General features: G+C 37.9%; 1 protein-coding gene across 3 annotated transcripts; it reads left to right on the top strand.

Annotated features, from left to right (window-relative positions):
• Positions 1–151: 151 nt before the first annotated feature.
• Positions 152–22,206, top strand: MIX23 (mitochondrial matrix import factor 23). 3 transcript variants are annotated; one of them, XM_019922371.3, is made up of 6 exons: positions 152–278; positions 1,070–1,277; positions 9,989–10,114; positions 14,871–15,017; positions 19,692–19,751; positions 21,885–22,206. In XM_019922371.3, exons 3-6 carry the CDS (start codon positions 10,004–10,006, stop codon positions 21,933–21,935), a joined length of 369 nt encoding a protein of 122 aa, XP_019777930.1. In that variant the 5' UTR covers positions 152–278; positions 1,070–1,277; positions 9,989–10,003; the 3' UTR covers positions 21,936–22,206. The 3 variants fall into 3 exon arrangements, with proteins under 3 accessions (XP_019777930.1, XP_004315195.1, XP_019777931.1); XM_019922372.3 differs by having other exon boundaries at positions 162–278; positions 1,070–1,227; XM_004315147.4 differs by lacking the exon at positions 1,070–1,277 and having other exon boundaries at positions 158–278.
• The last annotated feature ends 4,817 nt before the right edge of the window (positions 22,207–27,023 follow it).

Consider the following 27,023-nt stretch of genomic DNA (forward strand, 5'->3'; position numbering starts at 1 on the left):
GATCTATGCACCTGGGCCAGTTCCAGGAGGACATGTTAAAAGCACAGGAGTGAAAAGAAGGATAGCAGCATTACGCGTTTACATGTGGGCGAGGCTAAGGGGAAAAGACAAACCTTGAGCTCAGCTTTCTTGCTGAGATTCCTCTCAATATTTTTTGTTAGGCGGTGCCGCGGACACCTTTGCTTCGCGATGATTGGCTCGCGGCGGGGGCCTCGTGTGTGTCCAATATGGCGGCGCCCAGTGGCGGTGTGAACTGTGAGGAGTTCGCCGAGTTCCAGGTGACGGGGTTTTCCTCACGCGGCAGGCGTGACCTTCCTTTTGTCCCCGGACCCTGTTCCCTATTCTGGCCTGGGAGGGAGTGCGGACCAGTTGTGGCAAAAGCGGATATTTCAAAACTCCGTTTTCGAGACATTGGAGGTCACAGGGGCGCGGGCTTGGCCTTAGGGAGCGAGGCTGCTGCCTTGGGGTCATGGCTCTCCCAGGCCTTGAGTAACTGCACCCAGAAACTCCAGTGGTTCCTCGGTGGCAAAGCCGAGTCCGGCCGGGTGGGTAAGGATTGCAACAACCATTTAGCCATTCTCTGAACTCAGTTCTTAGTCTCTGTCATTCCCCTCCTGTTTAAAGCTGAGTATTTATAGGAGAGAAGAAAGTGAAGGAAAGCTTATTTACTTGATAAAACAAAAAAAATTGTACGAGTTTCACTATTTTGATGGGTCAGAACGTTTGGAGGTTTGAAGGGTCGATTAATCCTAGTACCTGCGCTGGTTCTCTGCCTTCCCAACCATTAGAGAAAATGTAACATTTAAGAAAAAGGTTATGTCTTTTATATATTCAAACACCAGAGGTCTAGGGCTGATTATTAACCCACGAATTAAAGAACAGGGGGTCTGGATTTTGACGAAGTTTTAATGAAAGTTATCTGTTCCAATGTAAGCATAAGTGCTGCTGTCTTGATAAGAGTGTGGAATTTAAAAATAATGAAAAATGTATTTTTAACTAAAGATAATGAAAAATCATTTCACGTATCACTGACCTCTGTAGTAAGCTGTGTGCTTGCATCCGTTTTTAGGGAGTGATATTCTTGAAGATAATCTCAACAGATTGAATTATTTGACAAACATCATTTGGTCAAAGAAGTTTCTGTGGAGTCTTTCCAGCATTATATACACCCTTTTCACCACTTCAGCTGCGCAGATTAGATCAGCACAACAGCAGCAGACTTCAAATGTGATCAAAGTGCCTAACAAATACAAATATTTGTAAAAATCTTAAATAAGGTAGAAAAAAGACTGTTGGATTCTAAGGTTAACCAGCCCATTTGTGGCCTTGGTCTTGTCACGTTAGTCCTGTGATTTAACTTGGGTTAATGAGCTCAGATAATTGAGCTATGATAGCCTTAAAGTTTATCTGAAAGAACCCTGGTTAGGGAGTTGGTTGTTCTGGGTTCTAGTACTACTTCTGCCATTAACAGCTTTGGGACCTTGAGCTAATCACCTGACCCCTTCCATAATTAACTTTTGAATCTGTAAAATAAGATTATGTTAAATAACATTTAAAATGCCTTCCATCTCTATAATTATTTAAATCTCTAAAATCAAATTTCAAAGGATCTCTTTGAGTTGTTGAAACATTCAACAGTGCTTAAAGAACACTTTCATTTTCTTTTGGAAGTTCAGATGAGATGTTGTAAGTGGGCAAAAGCTAAACTGTCTTGCAGAACCATTTTATTCACAGAGATAATGTAAATTAAAAAGTCATAAAATGAATCTCATTAGTGAAACCTGGAGAAGTTTTTAGATTGTTTCTCTAGGACTTTTCCAAATGTGTGGTTTATAATGGAGAATACCCTGGGTTAAAAGTCAGAAGATCAGGTTTTCCAGAGCTGGCCTTGGCATATCATTTAACCTCATTGTGAATGAGTATAAGAACATTTGCCCTTACTGCTTCAGAGGCATACAAATGTAAAAAAAAATATATATCTGAAAATAAAATTTTAGTATAACATTTTCATTTAAATGAATTTTGTAAAATTATAAACTGTAGTTAACTGGCACACTCACAAATTATTAATCAAAGTTTATGTTTTTTAGAGCTGTGAAACCGTTACATTTTGTATGTAGGTACCTTATATGTGAAAAGCACTGCACTGAATACTGTGGAAGAGAAACAGAAAATTGTGTACTTTTTATTATAAAGATTTAGTTACTTTTTCCCCAGAATTTTATTATGAAGATGTTGAAACACTGTAGAAAGTTCAAAGAATTTTACAATGAATACTCATGTACCCACTGTGTAGATTCTACAGTGATTCACTATATTTACTAAATCACATACCATCCCTCAATCTATCCGTCAATCCACCTTTTTTATTTTTAATTTTTGATGCATTTCAAAGTAAGTTGCTACCTCATCACTGTATCCTCATATGACCTCTGTGTGCACACAGAGGGAGAGAGATCTCTGGTGTCTCTTCCTCTTACAATGACACCAGTTCTATGGGATTAGTGTCCCACCCTTATGACCTCATTTAACCTTAATTACCTCCCTAAAGGCCCTGTCTCCAAAAACAGTCACACTGGGTGTTAGGGCTTCAACATACGAAATTGGGGGCAAGAGGGGGGCCAAGGGGGGACACTGTTCAGTCCATAACAGAAACCTGCTAGGTATCAGGCACTTGGAGAGACTGAGTGGGCAGGATATAAAACAAGTAACTCAAGCAGAGATATAAAACGTGTAGAGGATATTTAGAATATGAACACAATGCTGTAACAGTTCAGAGAGAATTAAGTCAGTAGATGGGAATTGAGTTGTACCAGAGGTAGACAGAACCAGGGGAATTCTAGGTAGAAGGAATAGTATATAGGCAGAAAGTTTTATATATTGGGGGGGGGAAGTAGCAAATTGCTGGAATTCAGAATTTGCACAGGAGCACATTGGGATTACACAAAAGATTGGAACCAGGTTATGAAAGGCCTTGAATGCCAAGTGTGAGGTTAGGGAGTCAGTGAGCAGAGGCGGTGAATTGATCAAAAATGTTTTAGGAAGATTTATTACCACACCCACAGTCTTTGTTAGCGCCCTATCATTTTTGCAGTTAGCTTTGCTGTAGCTCTTATCTTCAGTCATTCCTTTCTCTAATATATCTCCCTTTCAAAATGCTATGGCTTCATACCGTTATCTTCTAAATTTTAGGATCTGAACCATGCATCTAATTTCAGGATTATACGACTAAGTCTAAACTACTTAACATGACATACAAGTCCTTTTAAAATCCAATCCCAAAGTGCCTCTGCTTAGTTAACTCTCACCACTGCCCGTATTCATACATACTTCTCTCTCCCCAACCCCTGCCACTTCCAATGTACATTTGAACTCTGCTGTCCAGCCACATAGGCCTACTTTTCCCTGAACACATGATGTTTTGTCATTTCTGTGTGCTTTTTTCCACTTAACACCCTGAAATCCCTTCTTCCTGACTCTATCTGAGACCCAGTTCATATATCACCTGAGCAAAATCAACTAAGTATTCCTAGAATGTTTAAGTCTTGGTATTTCTGGTAAGAATATTTATTTATTTACACACAATTGATTCTGAGTTGTTTGGTAATTAGGTACAGACTAAATAGACTATTTTCTAGCATCAGTGATGGTATCTTTTGCAGCATACCTAGCTGCTCCCTGTTCCCTTGCCTGGGAGTGCAGAGGACCGCACAGGACTCTGGCAGTTGTAGGCAAGTCTGTATTTTTGGCTTGGGGGAAGCACAGTGTGAGCATTGTTATGAAAATGGAGTTTGAGGAGCCAGAAAGAGAACCATTGAATGGGATCTACTTCTGGGTACCTTCAGGCAGAGAGTGAGGAGAAGAAAGGTTAAGAAATTTCAGATCATTCTGTGGAGTACATTTTAATTTTACTGTCAAGTAATAGACCTTTTACCACCCCCCCGTGTACTCTAAAAGCTTCCCAAAATAATAAAAAGAATTTATCTAAGGAGTAACCTTAGGAATATAGTATAATTGCAGGGGCAGTAGAAAATTTTCTCCACCCCTCCCTGCTGCTAGATATGGTCAGTCCTTCAGTACTGAAATTGCCTTCCAAGAGGGTGAGATTTTCACCCCACAGTTAAAGGTAATACATAAAATGCAATTCCAAGGTAAGTGCCTGAATAACTTTAAAGGGTTAGCCTAAAGTTAAAAATTCATGATATATCAGAATTTCTTGTTGTTTTGAGGAGAAAGAAAGGAGAAGCTGGAGGCACTACAAAGTTTGGAGAGTTATCTTCTGCTGTTCTTTGAAGCTGATTAGGGTTCCAGCTGATTAGGGTTCCAGCTCCTGTACAAAGCTGATTAGGGTTCCAGCTCCTGTACAAAGATGTAGTCTTCAGAGAGCCACTGAACTGTGTATATTTCTGTATTATCTCTGTGGACTTGTGTTCCAGTTTGTTGTATGCTATCTGCTCAGTGGTGTCTTCTTTATATTTTCTTGGTGAATTTGTGAGAGAGAGGGTATGCCATTGGAACAAAGTATCAGGTAGGTAGTTAGTAATTCCTTATGAATGATACGTATAGTTTAATGGCAGCACTTATGTGCCTGTATTAACCTTCATCTGCTCTCAGTCTGTGAGGATACCCAAGCTTTTCTCTAGACCCCCTTGGAGTTGCCTTAAGAGCTCTGGCACCTTTTGTACTGTAAAGATATTTGTGCCTAGTGAGGTAGTTTATAGTTCTTTTCCTTCTCCTTTTGCAATTTTGAAAGAAATTCCTTCCTGAGCCTTACCCCTTTTCCCCCCTTATCTTTAGCTTTCCTAGTATCTTTTCTGTGATAGTTAAAAGTAGCTTACAGTTCTCAGCAATTCCTGAACAAGTGCACTATCAGTTTGTCATTATATTATCTTGAATTCAACACTGTCCAGTAGAGCTTTCTGTGATGGTGGAAACTTGTGCTGTCCAATATGGTAGCCACTAGCAGTATGTGGCTCTTGAGCACTTGAAATGTAGCTCGTGCAATTGAACAATTTTGATTAAAATAACCTCATTTTATTTAGAGGTTAGATTGGATAGAGGTTATATAGATAGCTGGTGACTTTCATATTAAAAGCCAAGCTCTAGATCATATATTGATGATTCTTTAGCACACAGAGAACACATATACTTGAAAATTCACATTTGTAAGACTGAAATTGTTTGATTTATTACCTAGTTAATGCCAGTAAATTCCCATTGCTGTAAGGAACTTAACAGTATGTCCAGATTGTTTTATTGGAGGGAAAATTGGCTGTATTGCTAATGATCAGATTCAAAACTAGTTAAAGTTCAAAGTAAATCAAAACTCTAGGAAATGATAAAACCTTTCACCTGCATCAGTCTTCTAACTAACCTCTTTGCATCTACTCTTGTTTCTCTCTAATCCATTTTCCACACTTTAATTCTTTAACTTAGGCAATCATTTCAGAATACAAATCAGATCATGTAACTCCACTGTATTTAACCACTTCATTGGTTCCCTATTGCTTTCAGGAAAAAGACTAAAATCCTATAACATGATCTGTAATGGTGGACCTCATTTTACACCATGCTTTCTCTTATTCTCTGTACTTAAGCCACATTAACTTTTCAGTCCATTAAACACTCTATTTAAATGACTCTTGTGAAATCACCCATAGTTTCCATCCTGCTAAATCTAAAAAGTTAATTTCTGTCCACATCTTTATTGACTTCCTAGTAACATTCAACACAGTTGACCGTTTCCTTCTTGAAACCTTTCTTCTTCTGACTTCTGTGACATCTCAGTCTTTCTCCTGTAGTTTTAGATGCTAGAGTTCCTTCTTGATCATTAACCCCCTTTATTCCCTACAGTCTCCCTCAGTGATCTCTTCTTGTTTCATGGCTTTAAAAACATTAATTTGGGGAATTCCCTGGCAGTCCAGTTGTTAGGACTCCAAGCTCTCACTGCTGAGGGTCCAGGTTCAATCCCTGGTCAGGGAACTAAGATCCCGCAAGCCGTGCAGCATGCATGCATGCATAAATAAATAAATAAAATTTGTTAATATAAATTCAGCCCAGTTCAGTGTCAGACTGGTATATTCAACTTTCTGCTTAATTTTTTTACTCATATCTAACAGGCATCTCAAACTTCACATGTCCAAAACAGAATTTTTTAAAAAAACTTTTTATTATGCAAAATTTCAAATTTTACAAAAGGAGAGAGAGTACCATGAATCCCTGTGTACTCATCTTTCAGTTCCAACAATCAGTTCATGGCCACTCTTGTTTCATTTATATACTACCATTTTCCCCATCCTAACCAGATTATTTTGAAGCACATCCCAGGTAGATCTTTTGTTCTGTAAATATTTCAGTCTTTATTTCTAAAAGATTACAATTTTAAACAATACCAGTGTCGCAAACAATTAACAATAATCCTAAATGTAAAATATCCTCTGAGTCAGAATAGGATCTTGATCTTCCCACTCCTTCCAAATCTTTTCCTCTCCCAGTCTCTCCCCACCATTAATTAATGACTCTTACCATCCATTCGGTTGCTCAGGTCTCAATCCTAAGCGTCATTCTGTTTTCTTTTCTTATCCCCCAACACCAATTCATCAGCAAGTCCTATCAGCTCTCTCTTCAAAATATATCCTGAATCCAACTTCTTCTCCCTGATTCCACTGCTACCTCTTTGTCTCTTGCCTAGACCACCAGAGTAGTCTGCTGAATGATCACCCTGTTTCCATTCTCCACATAGCAGTCGAAGTTATCTTTTAAAAAATTAATCGTTATATCATTCCCTTGCCTAAAACCCTGTTTCCTTTAGGAAAAAACCCTTAATTGTTTCTGTTGTCTCTACTGTCCTTTATTTTCTCCTCAAATCTGATCTCACCTAATACCACTCTTTCCCTTATTCACTTCCAGCCCACTTGCCGCCTTTAGTTCTTCAAACATCCCCAAGTTTGTTCTTGCCTCTTAATTTTTGACTTGTTCCCCCAGATGTCCTTTTAGTTGGCTTATTTATATCACTCAGATCTCAGCTCAAATGTTATGTCCTGGAGAGGCCTTCCTTGATCTCCCTATCTAAAGTATTAGCCCCTCAGCCCCACCTAGTCATTCTTCATCCCATTACCAGTTTTCTTTTTTGTAGTACTTTTCAGTACTGAAATTATCTCATTTATTGGGGTACTTGTTTATTGTCTCTCTCCCCCTCTGAGAATTTTGCTCCATAAGAGCAAGGGCCTTTTCTATTTTATTCACCATTATAGCCCTGGTGTTTAGAATGGTGCCTAACCATTAGACATTAGTAAGTATTTTTTGAATGAAGAGTGAGTTAATGAATCAACTCTGTGGTCTCTCTAATTGCTGCATATGTTTAAAGAAGAAAGATTGCTGAGGACTCTCAGTCAAGGAAAGCTTTATCTAAAAGGTATAATGTAAACCTTGGCCTCAGGATCAGTTCGATTTAGAGAGAGGGAAAGACAAGAGGGATTTTAAAGGTTTTTTTTTGGTTTTGTTTTAATAGGCAAGTTGTAGGAGGTAAAGTTGGCAAGGAAGGTCCCTGTTTGCTACTTACCTATTTTTTGACTCTAAATAGTACTGACGCTGTTTGTTTGAAATTTGCCACTTACTGACATTATATATTCTCTACTGTACATAAAACATTATTTAAAATTGTGGTTGCTTAGTGAATATGTTAAGATTATCCCCTAAGAATTCCAGTTTACAGAGAATCTTGATACTATTGACAAAAATAGAAAGATACAAGAAGAGGGGATAAGATAGTGAAGTTGGTTTTAGATCTGATGTTTGCCTGTTTTTATTAGTCTAAATTATGAGCCTTCTACAAGCTGTTTTGCTTCTAGATTGGGTTCTAGAAAAGGGCATTAAATTACTAATTAAAGACTAATAGCCTGGTAGGAATAGAATCTAGGCTGCAGACAGACTGAATGGCCTAAATGGTTATTATAATTGGAAACGCCTAGCTGTTAATTATGAGGGAAATGGTCAAATAAGTTGTGATACCTCTACAGAACAGAATATTTATGCACCTATTAAAAATGTCTTCAAGGTAACAAGGGCAGAATGCTCATAATTCCATAAAGTAAAAACTTTTAAATGTTATACAGTACCTCAATTTGATAAAAATATTTGCAGATATGTATAGAAAAAACTGAACACAACATTGTAAAGCAACCATACTCCAATAAAAATTAATTTAAAAATATGGATGATTCTATTTTCTTTAAATTTTTTCCTAAATTTTCCAAAATGATTGTGTAATACTTTAATCATAATAAAAGTTTATTTTAACAAATGGATGATACAGCATAGGGAATATAGCCAATATTTTTTTAATAACTTTAAATTTAGTATAATCTATAAAAATACTGAATCATTACATTGTATGTTTGAAATTAATATAATATTGTAAATCAACTATAATTCAATAAAAAAGAACGGTAACTATAACTAATTCACAATCATGTGATTAAATAATGTATGCAAATCACACTCCTGCCAATTTTCAGATTAAAATCTGTCTTTTTTTTTTTTTTTTTTTTTTTTTTTTTTTTGTGGTACGCGGGCCTCTCACTGCTGTGGCCTCTCCCGTTGCGGAGCACAGGCTCCAGATGCACAGTCGCAGCAGCCATGGCTCACGGGCCCAGCCGCTCCGTGGCATGTGGGATCTTCCCGGACCAGGGCACGAACCGGTGTCCCCTGCATCGGCAGGCGGACTCTCAACCACTGCACCACCAGGGAAGCCCAAAATCTGTCATTTTTAATATGACCAAAAAAAAATGGATGAAAGGAATGAAGAAGCTGATTTCAGTGATGGATTTAAGTTTGTCAAAGAAATAGGTTCATATGTTGAACGAAGTAGAGGATCAAGCAAAGATGCTTTTAATACACATTAATATTAAATGTTAACTTCCTGGATGTTTTCATTAAGTATAGTCCTAGTATTATACACTTCTGTTTTCTTAATGATTTTTCTGTGATTGTGTTTTGTTTTGTTTTGTGGGGCCAGGGTGAGGTAAGGGTGGATTAAAAGAGAAAGAAAGGGGTATACTACTAGAAACCTTTTCTAGAGTTTATATCATCTGCAGACAGAAGGTAGCTGATGCCCAGCCTTTGTCTAGTGACAAGTGAAAAGAAGTACCCTAATCAAAATGTGGGGAGAAGGGACTATGCTGTGTTGGTATACTCATCAGGGTCTTTCTAAGATCCCTGCCCTTTTGGTATTATTTTTATTTTGATTGGGTTTTGAGAGTTGGAGCCTCTTTTAGAGGAGAGAGATCCTTGGGAAATGTGAACTTGGGTAACTGAGAAAAGGTAAAACTACTTGTTCTATGAACAAGAAAGCCACAAAGAGATTTGATTTCTTTTCTAGCAGTATACTTTATTTTTGTTACAAAAATAATACACAATCGTAGTAAAAAACTAAGAAAAAGCCTGAAAGGAAAAAAAGCTTGAAAGGATATAGATTAACATCTGCACGTTAATCACTGCTGATAGTTTCTTGTGTATCTTTCTAGAAAATTTCTGTCTAGCACCACATTTTAGAATGATAGACAAAGAGGGAACAGAGCAAGCAATGATGCTGGGTTGTTTTGGACAAGTTGGGGTAATCAAATTCAGTAGAATCCTTTATTGGCTGTATGCTGGAGATGGAAAGAACACAGTGTTTGCTAAGCCCCGTGCCGGAACATGGGGTTTACAAATGAATGAAACCATGTTTACACTTAAGATGATCACAGTGGGACCAAGGAAAGAGTTGTGCCAATTGTTAGAATTACTATTACATAACCTACCTCTCATTCTTGTAAAAAAGATTTTTCTGTGGTTGCACTATATATAGTGTGGTTTCCCCACTCCTAATTCACAGGGTTGTAACATATCCAAGAGCTTTATTTATTTATTTAGTTTTGCTTAAATGGTCTTTTTTTAACCACTTAACTTTCCATTCAAGTTACTATTCTTTTATTTTAAATATATATAGGAATTACTCAAGGTGATGAGGACGATTGATGACAGAATAGTACATGAATTAAACACTACGGTTCCAACAGCTTCCTTTGCAGGGAAAATTGATGCCAGCCAAACCTGTAAACAACTTTATGAGTCTGTAAGTGTATCTTTTGAGTCTTTTCTTTTGTGCTTCCTTTATGCCTTTCTCTGTAGGCAAAATAAGAAAACAATTGACATAATTAAACTGTGGATACAAGAATGGAATCTTCATGTTTTCTTGCCCACACCTGAGGGTATATATAAGTTTTGATCTGGTTTCTACAAACTAAAGAAAATGTGTGATCTTAAGTACAAGTCTGGGAAGAGACAGTTCTAAGGAATGAAAGCAGCCTTTTTTTGACCCCCTCCTGAGCAGCCTTTAACTTAGGAAAGCTTATGCTTCAAGGAATGAAGGAGAAAGTGAAACAGTCAAGTACAATAAAACAGTGAAACAGGAGCAGGGTCTTTGAATGAATCAATCTTAAGAAGCTAGACACCTGATTTAAGGAAGAATTAAAACCCTTCACACTTTTTATCAATATATCTTCTATCTTCCCTGACTCATCAGGAAAGGGAAAAGAAGCATTTGGCAGGAGAGAAGGAAAAGCCACAGATAAATTGTCCTTTTCTGAGGCTTCGGTTTCTCAAGTATATATTTTTTCATTGCCTCTTAAAGATCCTCTTTATTTCTCTTTTTTAATTTCTAAAAGTGAAAGGAAATAACGATGTAGCTGAGCATTTTTTATAGCTTACTTATATTTTTTTCATTAATTTGGAAGCTGATATATGGCATTTGCTTTTTTAGGCTCTACCAGAAGATTACTGTATTACTTAAAATCTAAAGTCAATTTCTCAATAATGAAAAAAAAATCAGTTTTGGATAAACTTATTCATATCACTTAAATTCAAAGCATTAACTGCTGATTTTTTTTCTGCTTTTATGTGAAAGTATGTTACTTTGTTGAGTGGTCAGGTAATTCTTGTGGCTTCATAAAATTGTAGGGATGGGGGCTTTAAGGAGTAGACTTCAGTATTGGGAGTAGAGAGCATGGGTCCAAGGCCTAATTTATTATGAGGTTGTTTGACAGTTCACTTAGTTTCTTTGGGTAGCTCTGTCTAAAGAACTATTGGTAGAAGTTTGTAATGGCTTTAGTGATCCACCTCACTACCCATATATATATAATCTCTATAATCTATTCAATTGTTTCCATTTAGAATCTTTTTATTAACCTAGAGGTTTATAGCATAGCGATTAACAACATGGATTCCAGATCTAGATTAAATCTCACCTCTGCTACTTCCTAGCTGGGTGACCTTGAAATAACCTCTGAGTCAGTTTCCTTATTTGTAAAATAGTATCAGAAAAGTATCCGGTCAATTGTTAGAGGATTAAATGAGTTAATATAAAGTGCTTACTGTACTAAATGTTTTACATATAAATGCTTGCTGCTTCTCTTATTGTTGTTATTATTTCTTATTCCTTTGTTGAACCAGGATAAACTGGCATGCTAAATTTGGAACCTTTCTGTTTTAGATATTCTTGTCTATGTGTTTGGGTTTTTCTTCATCTGTATTCTAGAGGGATCCAGCAACATGAATGTATGTAAAGGATTATTTATCAAGTAGCTCTGTTCCAGGGGTCGAGCCTGCAATAGAGTACCCATGCTAACAAGTACCACTGAGTTCCGTTAGATATTGTCTCAGTTAAGAAGTGGAACTCTGTGACATGTCCAAGTTGTTTACGGTCACCCTGACTGTCCTTAGTCCCTGACCCTTCCTTTTATAGTCGATGAAGGAATATTTGCGCACTCTAATGATAATACTTATTATAGATAATACAAATTATCTAATGATAATACTTCTTCATAGGAGAATACTTCTTCATAGGAGAAGATAAGCAGTTATTTTAGAATTTAGAAATTTAGAATTTTGATTTTAGAAATTCCAAATTTTAAAAGTATAATCTTAGTAAAAATGAAATAATTTCAGTAAGATTCCCTAATTAGAGCATATTCCCTCAATATATGAAGTTTTCCTTTATTGTTCAGTTTCAAGGTAAACGTAAAAATCAATACTGAACAGTTAAGGAGTCTATGAACTTGGAACAGTGCTTTACAAATGCAGAACTGTTACCAGTGTCATAATGATTGATTTAGAGTAATTCTTAAAGCTATCTCTTTAATATAATGAACTTTTGGACTATGTTTAAAAAATATGCTTCTTACATCCTTTTGTCAGAAGTTCTGGAGGAAGATTTAAAACACACAAAAAATGCCGTGACAAAAACTTACTAACTTTTTTTGCAATTGAGGTATAGTTGATGTACAATATTATATAAGTTTCAGGTGTACAACATACTGATTCACAATATTTAAGTGTTTTGCTTTTAATGATAGTTAAACTAAGGGTCGTTGTTAGGATTCTAAAATGATGTTTGGGAAATTTAGAATCAACCTTTGTTCTAGAAAGAAAAACACCAAAAAACTATAATCAGGAAAATGACATTCTGTTTCCCTTAAAGGCAAAAAACATTATTTTAAAATAATGATTAAAAGGTAGTAGGTGAAAATTTCAGACTAAAAGAAGTTCTCAAAGTTGTGGTAAAATAAAACTGGGAAGTGCTAGATATACCCGCTTTAGACTAGTTTTGAATCATTCTCCTGCCCCACCCCAAGCGTCTTCATTTCAGAATTGCTTACCCCAGATCAAAGGAAGTATGGTTATGATATGGTTATAGTTCAGGATTTTTCTCCTCTAACCAAAGTTTTACTTTACTGAGTTTCTTAATTTTATCTCAGTTCCTTTATAAGCACTTTAGGTATCAGAAATAATTCTCTTATGACCAAATCCTCAAGCATCTGATACTAATGAGCTAATAAGCCTGGGTTCATGTTATTTTTTCTCTAGTAGGCTTATGTCACCCCATCTGTTACTAGTTATCAAGCGTCCTCATTTCTTTGACATATATGTACAGAAAGAAGTCCATGCATATTCCTCTTGCATATGCTGTTAGTTTTGAATTTTATTGAAGGATGGTCATGAAAATAGACCACAATAATTGATAATACTGAGTAAAAGGTGATTTGCCCAGTAATTCCTGTTCACATAGGAGTGGGTTCACAGTGGGGCTAATCTGAAGGAAATGTAAGCAGGTGAGGGTAGGAGGGTAGTCTGCATCTAGAAGTGTATCCACAGGTAAGGGGCCAAGCTAACAAGGGGAATAATGGAGGAAAGCCCAGCCAAGGAAGGAAACTGTGTGGAGAGAGACCAAAAGAAAGATACTGAACGTTTTAATAAAATGTACAAAATTTGAAATTGATTTTAAAATGCAGATAGAAAAATGAGAATATTGTGATAGACTCCTAGTTAGTACTAATGCTGTTTCACTAATTGCTGGGGGGTTAGACAAAATACCAAAGTAATTAAATAGCATCTGGTATCTGAGCAATGTACTGAGTCATGTTGCCTCTAAATTTTAGAGGTGGAAAGGATATTAGTGATTATTTACTCATAATCCATAATTTTCCAAAAGAAGAAACTGAAGCCTGTAACAGAAGCAGCATATTAGCTAATAAATATGGGCCTTGAGGCTGTCCTTGTGAACCCTAAATGTTACACTGAAAAAAATTAGCTTATTAGAGAAATATACTATAGGTGGGATTAACGTCTGTTATGAAATTCCCTCCCTTCACATGGGTACAACTTTTAACTAATGCACTTTTAGTATTCCCCTCTAGAAATATAAAGGTTTATTCTTTCCTGGCGTGTATTAGACCAGTAGTTCTCAACCACGGGGTCCCAATATGACCATTTAAGAGCTGTATTTCAAATAACTTATGAGGAATGCTTATAGAATGGTTGTTAGTCCCATATTTTATATAAAATATATATAATGGGTTATTTCTATACAGCCATCACTAGCATAGCATTGGGATATTCCCCCTTCAGAGGGGAGAAGGAATGATATAACGTGATTAAATGGAGCAAGCCAACACTTAAATTTTAGTTGGAGGTGAACTACTGTTACTATGCACCATTAATTATAATGACGATTGCACATTATTTTAGTATTTTGCTCTGCCTCCACCCCAAGTTTTTGGGGTATCTTCAGAATTTGGCTATGATCATGGGAGTATGTTTGAATTGAAACATGACTATCATAATTAATGAAACAAGGCAGAAAATAGATGCAAATTATTGTATTGGATTTGTTACATTAAGATGAAGGCTGATAATTGCTCTGTTGGGCATCCTTTACTCTCCGTCAGCACACACAATTGATGGAATCGGTGACCTCCACTTCATGTACAATTTTTCCTTGTTAGTACTTAAAGTTTAAAATCTTGAAAAGGGTTCTGTCTGACATAGGTAAATGTAGCATTCTTTGTTTTTCTTTATTGTAACTAAGAGCTTCTCTATATCACTTACTTTATAATTTTTGGCACTGTTGACAACATGAGGCTGAAAAAAACAATGAAAGAACAAAAAGAGAACAGCAATAGGAAGTGGCCCAGAAGGTGTGTGAGGGTGGGTGTAGGGTAGAGGAACACACAGGTACAAGAATGGGAGAGAAAGGAGTGCAGGGAGGAGACTGAGATGAATCAAAGCACAGCGCAAGGAGTGCAGGAAGAGGAGCAGGAAGGCCTGGGAGCTTAGTGAGGAAGAGGACGGCCCAACCTCTTCACTTTCACCCTCACAGCTGCTGCCTTTGAGCGGGCTCATTCAGCACAATCTTCTCTTCCACAGATTCAGTTTTTAAAAACTGTTTTAGAAAGTATTACATTTCTGTAGCCTAAAAAAGTTTTTTTAAAACACTGAAATGTGACAAATTGGTGTGATTTTTTTTTTCTCATTTCCTTCTTTTGTTCTTTTAGTTGATGGCGGCTCATGCCAGTAGGGACCGAGTCATAAAAAACTGTATAGCTCAGACCTCATCAGTAGTAAAACAGCTCCGAGAAGAGAGAGAAAAGAATTTGGACAATTTAACATTATTAAAGCAACTTAGAAAAGAACAGACAAAGGTAAGTTGAACAGGGTTTACATTTCTGAGGCAAGGTTTCCAAACTTAGCCTTCAAAATAAAGCCAGTTTTTAATATGAAAAACTCAGAGTAAGAGATGGTTATTACTTAAAACCAAATGATCAGGAGATTAGTACTTCATTTTTAATGGACTTTATTTTATTACATTTCAATACTAATTGGTAAATTAATGTGCATTTCATGAACGTGTGGAGTGTAGCAAGTTTTAGCTAAAAGAAGCATGTAATCATGTTATTTCCATTCCTTTACATATTCCACAAAGATACAAGGATTAATATAGACCAACACCACATCGAAAAATCTAGGGCAATCACATCTGTATCTATGTTTTGAAGCTTGACTTGAGAAGAAACGTTTTTTAAATATATTTACATTTTGAAAATATTTACCTCTGGTTTCAGCTGTAGAAATCTGCTGAAATGTAATATAGATATTTAACTTCAGGATATTACCCCCTTCCGCCGTAAAAGTATAGTACTATTTAAATATAACCAGGGCCACCAGAGCCTCATTATGTTTATTTCTTTGCTGTGGAGAGGGTGGTAGGGGTCTTTGACTCTTTTCAGACTCTCCTTTGTTTCCACTTCATCTCCCATGCCTGCCATTTTCCCTTTTAGGAGAACACCAAGTGTCCACTGAGTTCTATGTCAGAGCAAGCTTTATTTTCCCAAAGTCAGCCGTCATGTAGATGGGGTGTGGACCTCAGAGTAGAGTTAATGAAGCAGAGCTATTTCTTTATAGCCCTTAAATGTGACACGTCAAGAAAACAGTTGAAATGTATGCCATATTTTATTTTGTGGACTGCATTGCTGTCTTTTGAGGAGGGTGGGGGTGGGAGGGGGCCTTCAGGGGTAACTTTTTATTCTGATACAATTTCAAACTTACAGAAAAGTTGCATGAACAGTACAAGGAAGTCCCATATACCCTTTACCTATATTCACCTATTTACATTTTGCTCCACCTGCTTTACAGTTCATTCTCTCTACTCTTCTTTCCCCCTCCATCCTTCCCTCCCTCTTTCCCTGTCTTCCTCCCCCTCCCCCATACACATTTTTTTTCCTTTACCATTTTGAAAATACGCTGGGCACATTATACTCCTTTACCCCTACATATGTTGGTTATTTCCTAAGAACAAGGGCTTTTTCTTACATGACCACTGTATAATTATCAAAATCATGTCTGTATTTTAAGATGGTGTAATAGGTGACTTACTGATCCTTACATGTCAGGTGACTGAAAATCCAGTGTGATATGGAATCATGTTTTGATACTGAACAACTTGTGAAGTTTGCTCTTTGTTTAGTAGATGTAGCCAAACTTTGAAAAAGGGATCTTGCTGTCTCTCTCAAGCCTTTGTTCTTTTGCTGCACACAGGTGTGCACTTTCTTAGTCATCCAGTTGATGCAGTGTGTTTCACTGGATACAGGATTCATCCACTGTCTTTGCTGTTCTCTTTGTTCATGACAACTGCTTCAGCCCTGTGTTCCACACCTGCTCATTCATCAGCCAGTGGTGGGTTCTTCAGACAGTGAACTTAGGCTATAATGGTCATCTTAGCCTACCCTCCATGTTGATGAAGGCTCATAGATAAATTATAGAAAGCTGGTTAAGATCTAGTATTTTTGGATTTTGTATTTTAACAGGCTCTTGAAGTATTGACAAAGGAAAGTGCAGGGCAGGGCTGTTAAATCAGAAACTGAAAAATGATTATTTGCAAATTAAGTCAGACAAAGAATAGAGTGACTCTTGTTAGCAGAGTGCAAAGTTCAAAAACCAGTGTGAGTGTTTGTGAGTGATGTGTCACACAATTTTGTCTGCCCTCTGTTCTGCCCATTTGCCTTTAGAGCCCAGCACAATCACTGCAAGGAGGAGTTTTAGAAACCAGCCAGTGAGTTAACGAAAGGTAGTTTTCTGGCCTGTGATATTGCATAGGACTAGAGTAGAAGTTAACCATGAGTAGTAGTATTTAAGCAAATAAGGAAACTTGACTTTCTTTTTCAAGTTTGCTATGGAGATTATAGAATCAGAAAGAGACAGCTCTTGGAGATGTTCCAGCTCTACCTCTTCATTTTCTATATATGGAAACAGACTTAGAGATACTGACATCCCCAGAGTCACAAGGTAGTACATGGTAGAACTGGGACTTTATAACCCATCTCATCTTACTCTAAATTCAGTCAGTGTTTTTACCTTAAGTTGTGACTAAGAGTCAAATTCTGATTACTTTAGTGAACAATTTATTTACATACAGTGATGCCCGTCTGAAAGTTCCCAGTTCTTTACCTGAATCCTTACCTCAGAAAAAGCACATTCCTTGCTGGAACTATATACCTGCTGTCACCTCTTAGTAGCTTTGAGACGAAGTTTACCTGTTTAAGACCCAGAGCCTCAAAAACAACCATCTCGGGACTTCCCTGGTGGTGCAGGGGTTAAGAATCCGCCTGCCAATGCAGGGAACTCAGGTTCGAGCCCTGGTCCGGGAAGATCCCACATGCCGTGGAGCAACTAAGCCCGTGTCAATGAAGACCCAACACAGCCAAAAATAAATAAATAAAATAAATAAATTTATTAAAAAAAAAAAAACCAACCATCTCAAAGGTAGCATTTTGTTGTTGGCACTGAAATTGCATTAGAAGCTGGCTGTAATATCTGCGGTGTTCAAGAATAGAAAAAACATGGATTTTAAAGGCAGACAGCTCTAAAGAAATAATCCCACCTACCATTTGGAGGTTTTGTAACCTTGTAAATTAATTGTTCTGAAACTTCTGATTTTCAGTTTGTAAAATGGAATTGATACATAGTAACTTCTTATATTTTCTTTTTTTGGTGAGGATTGAATTGTATAATATATGTAAGAGCTTGCATATTGACTGATAATGAAGTAGCAGTTTCTTTCCTTTTTGAGTCGCTGGGACTCCATATTTGTTATATTAATCCTCTTTACAATATCCCCCCCAACCAGTGGTTTCCACCTTTTGTTTAACCAGTATTAAGGGGGTTGGGGGGATATACAGTCTTATGTGGCAGTGCATTCTCTTTTTGGACAGTTGTAATTGTTCAGAGATTTTCTTACTTAGTGTGAAAATCTGTCTCCTTGTAGCATGTAATTACTGTTCCTTAATCTTCCCTCTGGATAAGTCTAAACCCATTTCTACACAAACATCCCTTTAATATTTGAGAGCAATTATGAATACTGTCTTAGTGGTCTGTTGTAACACTGTTCTTTAAAGTTGTTACTTCTTTGGCAGAAAGTCCAGGCTCTGACAGCAGTGAAGCTTTAATGATTTCTGGGTCGATATAACTGATTAAAATCTGAAACCAAGGTTGCTGTGATGTAAGCAGGCGGGCTTCCTCAGGCTTGTTACTACTCCACAGCACATTAGAAATGCAGTCCTTCCCCTTGTTCATGGTTTCAATCCTATATACTGGCCCATATTCTGACAGCAGTTTTGAGTCTACGAAGGGAGTTTACAAGGAGCGTTGGATCAGTACCATATCCAGTCTTATTAGTGTTATATGCATATTTCTCAAACCTCCTGCCTGAGCTGTACTCCTAATTTATGGTTAGGTTCTTTGGTCTGGGTGCCTAACTCATGGTTGCCCAGAATCCCTCTGGCATTTTGTTCCCAAATCTCCTGGCCTGGGTCTTGACTTTGGCCTGAAGAAATCATCCTGCTTTTAACCTCTTGGCTGCCTCAACCTGTACTGCTTTTTTTCTCCTAATTTTCCTGAATATTTTCAGGTTCTCCTGGAATTGGTTAGCTTCTTTCCTTTCAGGTCTCTCTGACCAGAGGCGACTAGGAGTATGATGGGCCTGCCATCTGGACCTGGCAATAGAATTGGCTACGTTTTTGATGGAGTGATTAGGTTGGCAGTTAAAAAGAAAGTTAGAAAGACTAGCATTTTTAGCCTCACACCTCTGGCTGTACGGTTAAGGTATGGAAAACTCATCCCTTTCTCAATTACTTGAGCTTTATATATTCTTCTTCTCTGTTTTTCTTCCTGTTTCTTTTTTCTTTTATTCAAATCAGGTTGCCACCTCCTTGTCCTTTTTTTTGTTCGTCTGTGCTATCTTTGCAAATCTATATGGTAGGATCAATAACTAGAACTGGAGTTATTGAGTTAAAGGACATGTGAATTTACATTTTTGGTAAGTCTTACCAAATTGCTCTCCATAGAAGTTGAAACAATTTGTACTCCTACTAAAAATATATGTGAGTGTATCTTTCTCCATGCCCTCACTAATACTAGGTTTTATCAGACATCAGATTTCTTGTATTAAAATTTTTTTTGTCATATTATGGCTTAATTTACATTTCTTTATACATGAATAAAATGGTACATTTTAAAAATAGGTTTATTGGCCATTTGTTTTCCTTCTGTGAACTACCTGGACATTTGAGATTTTTTTTTAAAAGCTCTCAAGGTGATAATAATATGCAGCAAAGCTTGAGAACTACGGCTTTATAAGATATAGCAACTGATTAAATATGAGGAGAACAGCTATGTCAAAGAAGGTTTTGAAATCTGGCCTAAGTATTACCATTAATAAGGAATGCAGGAGCAGCAGCTGGTTTTGTTAGGAAAACATAGAGTTTGGTTTTAGTTCTTTAATTTAAATTTTCGTAACTTCATTTTGTTTTCCTTTCTTGCAGTTGAAATGGATGCAGTCAGAACTGAATGTTGAAGAAGTGGTAAATGACAGGAGCTGGAAGGTATAAAATAATGTTGGTTCTTGGAGAGAACTAGGAAGGGAAGCAGAACTAGCAAAGGGAAACCAAGGGAGGGGGGAGGCAAAGAGGGCCTTGGGCACTTAAGAATAATAAAGATCCTTCATTTACAAGCAATTGAAGGCTTTAACTTTTTTGGGGGGCGGGTGCAGGTTGTGGTTAGAATCCAAGTTAGAGCCATCTTACAAAAAGTAGCTTTACAGTCATATGGTAGAATTGCATGATCGTCATGGGAACAGAATTGGAGACATTCTGTATGTTTCCTAATACTAATTATGGGCTATTTGATATTTAGAGTTATTAGTTGTTAACTTAGAACCTTCAACCAGGTTATTTGTTCAAGTTAGCTTTTCTGAGCTCAGTTACTTTCCATAAATTTTCATATCATTATCCTTCACATTTGTTTGTTTTCTAACATATCTGATCGTGAAACTTTGTTTGTATGTAGTTTTACTGGTATTTGATAATAGGGCTTTTTATGGCTCCTAGATTCACATGCTCCTTATTACCACCTACGTGGTTCTAATTAGGAATTAGATTGGGGGACCAGGATCCCAGGACTTTACATGTAGTTAAAAATCACAAAATTCTACACTATTGATACTATGTATAAAATAGATAACTAATGAGAACATACTGTATAGCACAGGGAACTCTATTCAGTGCTCTGTGGTGACCTAAATGGGAAGGAAATCCAAAAAAGAGGGGATGTATGTATATGTACAGCTGATTCACTTTGCTGTACAGTAGAAATTAACACAACTTTGTAAAGCAACTATAATCCAATAAAACTTTTTTAAAAAATTACAAAATTCCTGCTTTAGTTTTCTGAAAAAGTATGTCTGCATGTCCTCTCTAAAACTTCAAAGATTTCCAAAGGGCAAAATCTATTAAATCTGAAAGAATGAACTGAAGATTCTGTTTTACCCTTTGAAATTAACCAATGGAATGGGGCTGGATCCAGAGGGAGGCTAACTGAACCAAAAACTGGAGTGTACTGGGCTTCCCCGGTGGCGCAGTGGTTGAGAGTCCACCTGCCGATGCAGGGGATGCGGGTTCGTGCCCCAGTCCGGGAAGATCCCACACGCCGCGGAGCGGCTGGGCCCGTGAGCCATGGCCGCTGAGCCTGCGCATCCGGAGCCTGTGCTCCACAACGGGAAAGGCCACAACAGTGAGAGGCCCGCGTACTGCAAAAAAAAAAAAAACTGGAGTGTACCAACTTGCAGAGCCATGAATAAACTGCGAAATACAAATCGATTTCTTTTGCTTTATCACATTTCTTTATCCTATCCTCTTTGCCAAGATTTCTTATTTCTGCCCTTTCCACCTATGTGATAAGGTGTTTGCTCCTTGAAAGCACACACATTTTCCCCCTTTATCAGACAAATGGAAGTATATTGTCTACACTTTGTTTTTTTCCCTTAATATATCTTGGAGATCTTTTCAAATCAGAACATGAAGAGCTTCCTTATTTTTTATCCTTGCTTATATCCCATTGAATGGATGTACCAAAATTGTTATTTGACATAGTCCCACATGACACGTAATAATAGAATGTTCTTTTAACATTATGATATGTTATTTGTTTAGTTTTTAGGAAGCAAGATAAATAGAACAAAACATTATATAAATTTATACAGTTTAGCAAAAGACTGGACTCCCTTCAAGTATATCTCCATGTAAGAAGGATCTGGCACTCATTTAGAAAAGCATGACAGATATCTAAATAAAATCTTCATTATAAAAGGATTTTTAAAAAGCTTTATCTTAAAGGTAATTTAGATATTTTTGTCTAACTGTCCAAAATATGTCCAGAATATGGAACTAGCATATTTGTTAGTTTACCAAATAAGCTAGCTTGTGATGATTTTTTCCTTGAATAATTTAAATTTTATTAAAATATTAAAATTATCATATAAATGAATATCAAGGCCTTCTTAGCTCTTAGCACCTAGTAAGTCAGTTTGAACCAGTGAGGAAACACCTCTGTTTCCTAAACCTGTTGACCTGGGACAAGAAAAGGTTATATCCACCTGACCCATGCCAAATTTAATTGAATTCCAGGCCTGATTTATACAGGATGACTCAGTGACCTTTGTTTCTGTTCACATATCTTAGGTGTTTAATGAACGCTGCCGAATTCACTTCAAGCCTCCAAAGAATGAATAAAAAGATACTTTTTTTAAAAAAGGACCGGGTCATCTCTTAAGAGTTAAGCATGACAGACATCAACATGGTGGGCTTCCCAGGAAGATTTCTGAGCCAACAGTCCAAGACCTTTTGTTGATTTCAGCCCCACTTACCCAAGACCTCAAGTATAAATAATTCTGATAATTATGGAGAAATCAACTGCTATTTTATACTGATTCTGTAAAAAAAAAACAAAAAAAACAAACAAAAAAAGATATTTTGTAACTATTAAAATAATTTTCTGACTCAGTGTACATAATTATTTGATTGTTTTCCGAGTTGAGGCAGTAAGTTCTTGTAAGAGAATTTAAATACAATTTCAATATCTGATTTGATTTATATTGTACCTTTTTGAATTTTACAAATTTATTGGCATGAGCATAGACCTTTTTGGTCATTGATAGTTTTATCTCTTTAGGTTTATTGCTCTTAAGTTAAAGGGCAGTAATATAGGCTGGATACTGTCCAAAGAAATTCTCTTAGTACCTTAACTTAGCTCGTTTTCATATGCAAAAACTAATGTTGGGTGGAAATATTTTCCTGGATAATGTTTCCGTGGACCATGAAAAGGAAAGCAAAGTAAAACAAATTCAGAAAATGGAAAAGTAGAGGAGGGCTTGCATAATGGTATTCTAGTACAGGATGATTGTATTCGTTTTCTGTTGCTGCTTAACAAGTTTAGCAGCTTAAATTCACCCCTGTTTATTATTTTAGAGTTCTGTAGGTCAGAAGGCTAGGAAGCCTTGACTGAGTTCTCTGCCTGGGGTCTCACAGGCTGAAATCAAGTTGTGGCCCAGACTGGGCTCTTGTCTGGAGTCTCCAGGGGAAGAATCTGCTTCCAGGCTCATTCAGATCCTTTCGGTTGTAAGAAGAGAAGTCCCTGTTTCCTTGCTGCCTGTCATGGGCCACTCTAAGCTCCCTGAAAGCCACCCATATTTCTTGACACCATGGTCCCCTCCCTTTTCAAGCTAGCAACAGTGCATTGAATCCTCATTCTTGGAGTCTGACTTCCTTTTCTGCTATAGACAGACTGCTTTTAAAGGGTTTGTGTGTTTATATTAGTTTTACCATAATAATCTTCCTTTTTATTACCTCGAGTCAACTGATTACAACTTTAATCATACCTGCAAATCCCTTTTGCTGGGCAATGTGACATCACAGATGTAATGTCTCATATTCACAGTCTGAGGGATTAGGGTGGGACATTTTGGAGAGTCATTCTAGGACTCTGCTTACCACGATTTAAACAGAAGCTTCCTGGCTCTGGCACAGTTGGATTGACCCAGTGGGGTTGTGGATAGGCTTGTGTGTTCAGTATGTTGACTCTTATCAGGTGGTGCACTTGGAAGTGAGCAATAAATGTATAAAGTGCTCACCATTCTTTCAAAAAAAGCTTTTGAGCATCTACTGTGGCTCAGATACTGTTGTAGTTGTTGGGGATATTGATAGACAAGACCTACTTTTGTTAAGATTATAATGTCTTTTCAACAAAAAAATTTCCTAGTGCCAGCAGTGAAAAAGATTTTCTGTAGGACTTACCTATTAATGAATGGTGCATGACAGAAAGTCGATGTTTAATAATTTTTGGATGGATGAGTGAATTGAAAGGATACATGTGAGGATAAAAATAAAACTGAACAAAGATGCTCAACAGGGAATTCAGAAACAGAATCCTTGGAAAGGATTCATAAGAGCCTTTCCAGAATTTCACGTCTGCTAAAGTATTATCTAGAAAATCCAATTTTAGCAGGATGCTTGACTCATTCCAATGTACCATATTATGAAAATGTGCAATTATGATAGTATGGAGTGACTTTTAGTATAAATGAATAATAGTATGTTTAGTTGTGATGAATGGCATTTTAAGCCTTCAACTTTTTTTTGCGTTACGCCGGCCTCTCACTGTTGTGGCCTCTCCCGTTGTGGGGCACAGGCTCCGGACGCGCAGGCTCAGTGGCCATGGCTCACGGGCCCAGCCGCTCCGCGACATGTGGGATCCTCCCGGACCGGGGCACGAACCCGCATCCCCTGCATCGGCAGGCGGACTCTCAACCACTGCACCACCAGGGAAGCCCTAAGCCTCCAACTTTTAAGAAAGGGATGGTGCATTGCTTTTGAAAGTTGATTTGCCTGCTGAAACAGTGTTTTGCATGTAATCGCTGCCTTAAAACAATTCGTTGATTTTGTTGCTTGAAGGATAGGTAGGATTTAGCCAAAAAGAGAAGAAACAGAAGGTGCAAAAGTTGAGATGAGTTTGGCCCTTCCTCAGCAGAACAGAAGATAACCATAGAGGAAACACTGATGATAATCCATTTGCAAATTCTTAACAAGTATTGGGTTAGACAAAAAATTTGTGTTTTCTGTAAGACGTTATGGGAAAACCCAAACGAAATTTTTGGCCAACCCCGTATTTCAGTACCTTCCAAATCCAAATTCTAGGCACTATTAGCCACTGCTAACACATCAGTGAACAAAACAGAAAAAAAATACCTGCTCTGAAAAAGCTTACATGTAGTGAGGGGAGACAAACAATAGAAAGTAATTATATAGCATGCTAGGAAGTGTTAAAGTTCCATTCCGTCCCCGCTCTCCCCCCCGACCCCCCCCCGCAGCCCCCAAAGCAAGGAACCAGGAATGGGGAGTAAAGAGTGGGTTTCAAATGACTGTTCAGTCAGTCTCTTTCAGGTTGTGCTCCAAAGATACCAGTTTGGGAAACAGCAATAATGTACCCAGTGCTACTGCAGTAGACTGTGCTTCTGTGCCACACCACCTATTTGACCGTCCAGGAATAACTTGGAAGCTGGGAGATTAGTCAAACGTGTGGTCTCATTTCAAATCAAGAAAAAAATATTCCGCCTGGAGATGGATGATCTAATCAAATACATCAGAGATCACTTAGGATACTCATGATTTCTGTCTATACTTAACCTTTTAGGTAAGCCTTAATTGTTTCTTTTAAAAAAAATAGTTGAGCATGAACACTGCAGAGTAAAGAAAATAGTCAAAAAGTGATCACTTCTGGGACTTCCCTGGTGGCGCAGTGGTTAAGAATCCACCTGCCAATGCAGGGGACACGGGTTTGAGCCCTGATCCGGGAAGATCCCACATGCTGTGGAGCAACTAAGCCCGTGCACCACAACTTCTGAGCCTGCGCTCTAGAGCCTGCGAGCCACAACTACTGAAGCCCACGCGCCTAGAGCCCGTGCTCCACAAGAGAAGCCACCACAATGAGAAGCCCACGCACCACACGAAGAGTAGCCCCCACTCGCCACAACTAGAGAAAGCCCGCGCGCAGCAGCGAAGACCCGATGCAGCCAAAAATAAATAAATAGTAAATTAATATATTAAAAAAACTCCAATGTTTAAAAAAAAATGATCACTTCTGATAGGGATGGCATTTCCAGAAAAAGCCTAATTTACCCACAGCATTATGTTAGGGAGGAAGGCCAAAATGTTAGTAACTTTAAACAAAGATAGCTCCCAGCTTCTGAATGCAGTGGCCAGCTGAGGGCATCCCTGTAAAAGGGGAGAGGGCTTGGCCAAGTGAATTTGTGCATCTCCTGGCTGCATTAAAAAGGGACAGCAGATCCACTGGCATTTAGAAATAATTGCTATAGACAATGATTTTTCCATTCCAGTTTTTAAAACTAGCAAGAAAATCTGTCTCCTGCTTGAAATTCCTCACTGGCTTCTTAGTACCTTGAAGATAAGTACCAATTCTTCAAAACAGTTTGTGAAGTCCTTTGTGCTCTTGCTTACCTCCAACATCACCCCTCTCTATAGCACACTCTTTTGTCCACCAATAGGGAGCTACTTTCTGTTCCCAGAAAAGACCTGGTCTCAATTCTGAACTTCTGAACACACTCTCTTCTCTGGCCAGCTCCTACTTGTCTCAGTTATCACTTCCTTCAGCAAGCCTTTCCTGATCTTTGAAATACAAATTAGTTGTCTCTTTTATGTGCTCCCATGATAAACACCTCTATTGTGATCTTTTTATTTATTTATTTATTTATTTATTTATTTTGACTGTGTTGGGTCTTCATTTCTGTGCGAGGGCTTTCTCTAGTTGCGGCCAGGGTGGGCCGCGCTTCATCGCAGTGCGCGGGCCTCTCACTGTCGTGGCCTCTCTTGTTGCGGAGCACAGGCTCCAGAAGCCCCTATTGTGATCTTTATCACACTGTTCAATTACTGGTTTACCTCTACCCCACCAGCTTTCAAGGTTCTCGGTGCCTGGACGGATGAACCTGAGCAACTGCTAGTTTTCTACCCTATATCCATTTTCCCCTTCCTGATTTTGTCTAGAGTAGCAGTGTGCCCAGCTTCTCTGGCAGCCCCAGATAAGAGTGAGACAACTTAAGCCAATGAGATATAAGCAGAAGACTGCTGGGACATTTATGAGAAACTTACCTTCCTAATAAAGGCATTATCCCTTCCTCCTCCTTTCTACCGGAGTGTGGTTAGAGTGCCAAGGATGAGGACTATTTGCCTATGTGATAACAAACACAAAGATGAAAACCACATGTTAAGGATGGCTGAACAGAAACATAGGAGACTGGATCCTTGATGGCATTGTGGGTTGCCAATTCCAGCCGGGCTATCTGTGTCTCCAAATTTGTTATAATGTGAGGGCAGGGATTTTTTATCTGTTCATTCAAGGGATGTAACAGGAGTGGTTAACCTGTTTGGTTAAGCTTCTATATTTAGGATTTTGTTATATTTAGCCAAACGCAGCCCACCGTCCAAATATTTGTTCAATGAATGAAAAGTATGCTACTAATAATAGCTCATTTGCTCTGTGTGTACTACAAATTAGGCACATTTTAAGTACTTCTGAAACCAAGCGGGGCCCTGTGGGGCTCCCGGGCATGGGGGCCCTTTTTTCCCCCATTTCTTGTAGGCAAGACTACAGCCTCCATGACCTACCCTGAGTTCCAAAGGGTGGAACAGTTGCTAATCAAGGGGGGAGTAGCCAAGAAACCACCTGAGGCAAGATTAAAGGCACTAGAGAAGTTCATCAAGATTAGGAGACCCACCACCTGAGATGATTAAGGGAGGGCAGGCCCTGCA

The sequence above is a fragment of the Tursiops truncatus genome, chromosome 4, assembly GCF_011762595.2.
Source record: "Tursiops truncatus isolate mTurTru1 chromosome 4, mTurTru1.mat.Y, whole genome shotgun sequence".
Taxonomy (NCBI): Eukaryota; Metazoa; Chordata; class Mammalia; order Artiodactyla; family Delphinidae; genus Tursiops; species Tursiops truncatus.